The sequence below is a fragment of the Gobius niger genome (genome assembly GCF_951799975.1).
Source record: "Gobius niger genome assembly, chromosome: 5".
Classification (NCBI taxonomy): Eukaryota; Metazoa; Chordata; class Actinopteri; order Gobiiformes; family Gobiidae; genus Gobius; species Gobius niger.
The window spans coordinates 487,753-494,723 of NC_136856.1; the positions used below are offsets into that span (position 1 = coordinate 487,753).

General features: G+C 43.8%; 1 protein-coding gene across 1 annotated transcript in view; it reads right to left on the reverse strand.

Moving 5' to 3' along the window:
* Window positions 1-6,971, reverse strand: part of LOC306963441 (matrix-remodeling-associated protein 5) — a gene marked incomplete at both ends in the record, with an annotated part of 97,557 nt that overhangs the window by 50,502 nt on the left and 40,084 nt on the right. The window contains 2 exons of the mRNA XM_079557008.1: window positions 4,044-4,048; window positions 5,346-5,454. Of these exons, the coding sequence (XP_079413134.1) occupies window positions 4,044-4,048; window positions 5,346-5,454 (114 nt within the window). The remainder of the gene's footprint in view (window positions 1-4,043; window positions 4,049-5,345; window positions 5,455-6,971) is intronic.

The window sequence follows — 6,971 nt, forward strand, 5'->3', positions numbered from 1 at the left end:
TCCTCAGTTTCTCTCAGACTCTTCAGTTTCTCTCAGACTCTTCAGTGTTTCTCAGACTCTTCAGTTTCTCTCAGACTCTTCAGTTTCTCTCAGACTCTTCAGTTTCTCTCAGACTCCTCAGTTTCTCTCAGACTCTTCAGTTTCTCTCAGACTCCTCAGTTTCTCTCAGACTCTTCAGTTTCTCTCAGACTCTTCAGTGTTTCTCTCAGACTCCTCAGTTTCTCTCAGACTCTTCAGTTTCTCTCAGACTCCTCAGTTTCTCTCAGACTCTTCAGTTTCTCTCAGACTCTTCAGTTTCTCTCAGACTCTTCAGTTTCTCTCAGACTCCTCAGTTTCTCTCAGACTCTTCAGTTTCTCTCAGACTCCTCAGTTTTTCTCAGACTCCTCAGTGTTTCTCAGACTCTTCAATTTCTCTCAGACTCCTCAGTTTCTCTCAGACTCCTCAGTGTTTCTCAGACTCTTCAATTTCTCTCAGACTCCTCAGTTTCTCTCAGACTCTTCAGTTTTCCTCAGACTCTTCAGTTTCTCTCAGACTCTTCAATTTCTCTCAGACTCCTCAGTTTCTCTCAGACTCCTCAGTTTTCCTCAGACTCTTCAGTTTCTCTCAGACTCTTCAGTTTTCCTCAGACTCCTCAGTGTTTCTCAGACTCTTCAGTTTCTCTCAGACTCTTCAGTTTCTCTCAGACTCTTCAGTTTCTCTCAGACTCCTCAGTTTCTCTCAGACTCCTCAGTTTCTCTCAGACTCCTCAGTTTCTCTCACTCTTAGTTTCTCTCAGACTCTTCAGTTTCTCTCAGACTCTTCAGTGTTTCTCAGACTCCTCACTTTCTCTCAGACTCTTCAGTTTCTCTCAGACTCTTCAGTTTCTCTCAGACTCTCCAGTTTCTCTCAGACTCTTCAGTTTCTCTCAGACTCCTCAGTGTTTCTCAGACTCCTCAGTTTCTCTCAGACTCTTCTGTTTCTCTCAGACTCCTCAGTTTCTCTCAGACTCTTCAGTTTCTCTCAGACTCTTCAGTTTCTCTCAGACTCCTCAGTTTCTCTCAGACTCTTCAGTTTCTCTCAGACTCCTCAGTGTTTCTCAGACTCTTCAGTTTCTCTCAGACTCTTCAGTTTCTCTCAGACTCTTCAGTTTCTCTCAGACTCCTCAGTTTCTCTCAGACTCTTCAGTTTCTCTCAGACTCTTCAGTTTCTCTCAGACTCTCCAGTTTCTCTCAGACTCTTCAGTTTCTCTCAGACTCCTCAGTGTTTCTCAGACTCTTCAGTTTCTCTCAGACTCCTCAGTTTCTCTCAGACTCCTTAGTTTCTCTCAGACTCTTCAGTTTCTCTCAGACTCCTCAGTTTCTCTCAGACTCCTTAGTTTCTCTCAGACTCTTCAGTTTCTCTCAGACTCCTTAGTTTCTCTCAGACTCTTCAGTTTCTCTCAGACTCTTCTGTTTCTCTCAGACTCCTCAGTTTCTCTCAGACTCTTCAGTTTCTCTCAGACTCCTCAGTTTCTCTCAGACTCCTCAGTGTTTCTCAGACTCCTCAGTGTTTCTCAGACTCTTCAGTTTCTCTCAGACTCTTCAGTTTCTCTCAGACTCCTCAGTTTCTCTCAGACTCTTCAGTTTCTCTCAGACTCCTCAGTGTTTCTCAGACTCCTCAGTTTCTCTCAGACTCTTCAGTTTCTCTCAGACTCTTCAGTTTCTCTCAGACTCCTCAGTTTCTCTCAGACTCTTCAGTTTCCCTCAGACTCTTCAGTTTCTCTCAGACTCCTCAGTTTCTCTCTTCAGTTTCTCTCAGACTCTTCAGTTTCTCTCAGACTCCTCAGTTTCTCTCAGACTCCTCAGTTTCTCTCAGACTCTTCAGTTTCTCTCAGACTCTTCAGTTTCTCTCAGACTCTTCAGTTTCTCTCAGACTCTTCAGTTTCCCTCAGACTCTTCAGTTTCTCTCAGACTCCTCAGTTTCTCTCAGACTCTTCAGTTTCTCTCAGACTCCTCAGTTTCTCTCAGACTCCTCAGTTTCTCTCAGACTCTTCAGTTTCTCTCAGACTCTTCAGTTTCTCTCAGACTCTTCAGTTTCTCTCAGACTCTTCAGTTTCTCTCAGACTCTTCAGTTTCTCTCAGACTCCTCAGTTTCTCTCAGACTCTTCTGTTTCTCTCAGACTCCTCAGTGTTTCTCAGACTCCTCAGTTTCTCTCAGACTCTTCAGTTTCTCTCAGACTCTTCAGTTTCTCTCAGACTCTTCAGTTTCTCTCAGACTCTTCAGTTTCTCTCAGACTCTTCAGTTTCTCTCAGTCTCTTCAGTTTCTCTCAGACTCTTCAGTTTCCCTCAGACTCTTCAGTTTCCCTCAGACTCTTCAGTTTCCCTCAGACTCTTCAGTTTCTCTCAGACTCTTCAGTTTCCCTCAGACTCTTCAGTTTCCCTCAGACTCTTCAGTTTCTCCTCAGACTCCTCAGTGTTTCTCAGACTCTTCAGTTTCTCTCAGACTCCTCAGTTTCCCTCAGACTCTTCAGTTTCTCTCAGACTCTTCAGTTTCTCTCAGACTCCTCAGTTTCTCTCAGACTCTTCAGTTTCCCTCAGACTCTTCAGTTTCTCTCAGACTCTTCAGTTTCTCTCAGACTCCTCAGTTTCTCTCAGACTCTTCAGTTTCCCTCAGACTCTTCAGTTTCTCTCAGACTCTTCAGTTTCTCTCAGACTCCTCAGTTTCTCTCAGACTCTTCAGTTTCTCTCAGACTCTTCAGTTTCTCTCAGACTCTTCAGTTTTTCTCAGACTCTTCAGTTTCTCTCAGACTCCTCAGTTTCTCTCAGACTCTTCAGTTTCCCTCAGACTCCTCAGTTTCCCTCAGACTCCTCAGTTTCCCTCAGACTCCTCAGTTTCTCTCAGACTCTTCAGTTTCTCTCAGACTCTTCAGTTTCTCTCAGACTCCTCAGTTTCTCTCAGACTCCTCAGTTTCTCTCAGACTCTTCAGTTTCTCTCAGACTCTTCAGTTTCTCTCAGACTCCTCAGTTTCTCTCAGACTCTTCAGTTTCTCTCAGACTCTTCAGTTTCCCTCAGACTCCTCAGTTTCTCTCAGACTCTTCAGTTTCTCTCAGACTCTTCAGTTTCTCTCAGACTCCTCAGTTTCTCTCAGACTCCTCAGTTTCTCTCAGACTCTTCAGTTTCTCTCAGACTCTTCAGTTTCTCTCAGACTCCTCAGTTTCTCTCAGACTCTTCAGTTTCTCTCAGACTCCTCAGTTTCTCTCAGACTCCTCAGTTTCTCTCAGACTCCTCAGTTTCTCTCAGACTCTTCAGTTTCTCTCAGACTCTTCAGTTTCTCTCAGACTCCTCAGTTTTTCCTCAGACTCCTCAGTTTCTCTCAGACTCCTCAGTTTCTCTCAGACTCCTCAGATCTTCCTCGTATCCACAGGCAGTAAATCTCTCCTTGATACAGTATGTCAGTGTTCTGTAAAAACCAGAGCCAAGTCTGTAAAGCGGAGCAGCTGTGCGTTTACTCCTTCAATCCTTCACAAAATATGGACCAAATATAGAAATATCATAAGGTTTTCATTTTCCAAAGCGTCTCACTGAGATGTGGAAGAACTGAAGTCAAATGAAAGACCAGGGACAGATGTAAGAACTCAACCTTTAGTAAATATATGAACTATGGGATTAACAGACCAGTCGACGACTGCGGCACGATTCAACCTCATTTTCAACCTCATTTCTCCTGGTTTTTGCTGATGAGGTTCACTCTTCGTGCTCCATAGTTTTATCTACGTCTCCCCTGGACATTTTGAGCTGATATTTAGCTCATTCACACGGAATCTACTACGACCTGACTCCAGGGCCGAGCGTTTACCTCAGACCGTGGATATAAAAGGAAGATGATCCTTCAGTAGAGATGGAGGCCAGGAAGAGGAGAGATGTTTCTTGATGATTCTGAAGGTGCAGGTAAACACTGAGCATGTCATGGTGTGATGGTGGAACGAGGAAATAAAACCCAACATGCAGAACAGCAACAAAACTGGTGATGTTTAAGAAAAAACAAAAGCTAGAATGAGAAAATCCAGAGAAACTGAAACAAACCGGGGCTGACGCAGACAATGAAACGACAAGGGAAACGGGACACTGGTGTAGTAACACATCATTCAACACAAGGGAGGCAACGCAAAATCACACGGACAGAACACACGTGTCAAAATAAAACAGGACCAAAGACAACATACAAAAACAGGGGAACAAGAGACGTTCAAGACAGAGCAAGTTAAAACCAAGGAAATGGAAATAAGTCACTACATTGTGTATAAAATCAGCTGCATTCCTGTCTTCCGTATGAGCCTATACATTATTACATGACGGGTTTGGACGTGGACTTAATGAACTCGATGTAAATGAGGCCTTTTTCCTCCGCTGTTCATATGATGATGTCATCACACGACGACTCGACTTCCTCTACTTTGACAAATAAGTCGACCTTTAAAAACATGAAGTTGTTAATGCCCATTTTATTTCACTTTTATCGTGTTTTTGAATGACAACCTTCTGAACCTTGACCATGAAATATTTGGACTAACGGAGTTGTTTTGGGCTTTGTTGCTTTGGAAGTTAGTGAAACTAAACCTAATGTATTTGGAGAGTTATCCATGATGAAAACCTCACAATCATCGGACAAACAGTGGTGTAGATCAGTGTTTTTCAACCACTGTGCCGTGAGATATTGTCTGGTGTGCCTTGGGAAATTATCCAATCTCACCTAGTCGGTTTTTTTTTTAAACAAATGCATTATTATCCACAAATAATGTACCGTTTTCGAGTGTCAGTGCTGTCTAGTGATCGGCAGAGTAACCATATTATGCTCTTCCATATCAAGTAGTTAATTTCTTTGAGACAAGAGGATTAGTGATGTGTTGAGGCGTTGTGGCAAGTGAGACTATACGGTGTTCCTGGCCAAGACACTTTGATGAGAATATTTTCTGCTGGTGGTGCCTCGTGAATATTTCAATGAAAAAAATGTGCCTTGGCTCAACAAAGGTTGAAAAACAGTGGTGTAGATCACTGTTCAAGCCCAGATTGATTTGCTAAAGTCATTATTATTCATGTTTTCAGTAAAGTATTGATTGTGGACCTTTGTCATTTATCCAGTATAACTTTTTAAACGTTTCAAGGCGCTCAGTCGGGAACAAGAGCAGAGCAGGTTTTTTTGCAAACTGTTTCTTCGACTTTCCCACTTCTCCATCTGACTGTGTTTTCAGACTTTCATCGTCTGTAGGTTTTCTCTGGTTGCTCCTGCCTCTCCCCTCACTAAAAACATGCACAATAGAGTCCTCTCACAAGCAAAACAATACACCTTAAGCCTTAATCCAGGGTCTGTGTGGGGGTGAAGTTTACCGTGGTCCACAGCGTCGCCCAGAGCAGCCACAGGGACGTCCATCTGAACAGCTGCAGGGTCCACCTCCTCAAGGCCATGACCGACAGTGACTAGGCCATCGGGAAACACCTGCGGAGACAGAGACACCACTGACTCTCACGTGTGAACTTAGTGAAACCTGATCTTTTACTACAGTCTGCACCAAACAAGCCACGACACATTCTTTGATCCAGTTAAAGACTTTGGCAGCAGGATGTTTTCACCCTGAAGGCCCCGAGTCTTCACCTCAGTCCAAAACAGTTTCACTCATTTGCGTCGCTTTGTTTGGAGGAGCAACAGGAAACAAAGTTATACTAGTTAGTTAGTGTTCAGTTCACTAACCACAAAGATACGACTCATTAGGTCAGCCATTAAAAACAGCTTCAGAGTCGTCTGTACTGTGGAATTCTGATGGTGATGCAAAGGTGTTCATCAGCTTTACTCAGAGCACAGGTATCCACAAGAGCGACGGGGAAGGCAAGACAGGAACTCTGTCTAAAGGATCAAGAGTCTTTATTATCAGGACGGTTGCCAGGTCTGCGGTTTTCCCACTGAACTGACCACGCCCCCAAACAGTCATTGTCCAATCGTACCTCATTAGCCATATAGAGTAATGACGCATGCAGTTTAACCCTTTCAGAGCCAAAAGAATCAGCAAGTTCAGTTCAAGTAAGTAGGTAAAGTTTATTTATATAGCACCTTTCATAGACCAAGAGCTTCCCATAGAAAACAGACTGTAAAAACATACAAGTCACATGACAGAATAATCTGAAACAGCGCCTGCTAACGAGGGTTAGCCTCGTTTAACCAAGTTTCATGAGCTGTCGTTGGAATATCTGGCACTTTTCCTTCTTAAATAATACAGGAAGTGTTTAATCACGAGTTATGATTCTGAAAATGAGCAGAGCTGCCACCTCTTAATCAGATCAAAACAGGCCCAAACCCTTTGTTCTGATTTTAGAGATGTCGGACTAATGGCCCCTCTGCTCAATGGGACGTTTCGGAATAAAGGGTTGTCGGACTAATGGGCCGACCCCGTCAGGAGCAGGGCTCCGTGAGCTGTTTGAACCCGTAGGTTTAGCTAGCAGCTAGCTTAACAATAACGCTCACATTTGATCAATGATCGACTAAGAAAGAAGAGAGAGCAGGACTAGTCCATACGACTGATTTCACAATAGAAAAGGTTAAATCATCAACTGGACTGGGTTCACTCAACTTTACCAAACCAGTCGATGACTTAAAGAGGGGGTGTTCTGCTTTAAAGAGGGGGTGTTCTGCTTTAAAAAGGGGGTGTTCTGCTTTTGTCAGTCCCACAGCACCAGTCTATATCTCACTACAATGATGACAAACCTTCTGTTGGTCTGTAAATGCAGTAAATTAGAATAACTGCCTTGTATAAAATGTCTCTCTCAAAATGGCTGTAGTGAATGTCTTGAAATAGGCCTCTGTCTCTTTAAGAACCTCTGAGCCTTTAGACACGCCCCCTCCACACGCTGTCTGTGGCATCAGTGGGGAGGGGGTTCTGCTGAGGAGCAGTGGTTGGTTACTCGGCTGGTGACCAAAGCTCGGAGGCGTCTCAAGGAGGTGGGGGCGTTCCTAGGAGGACT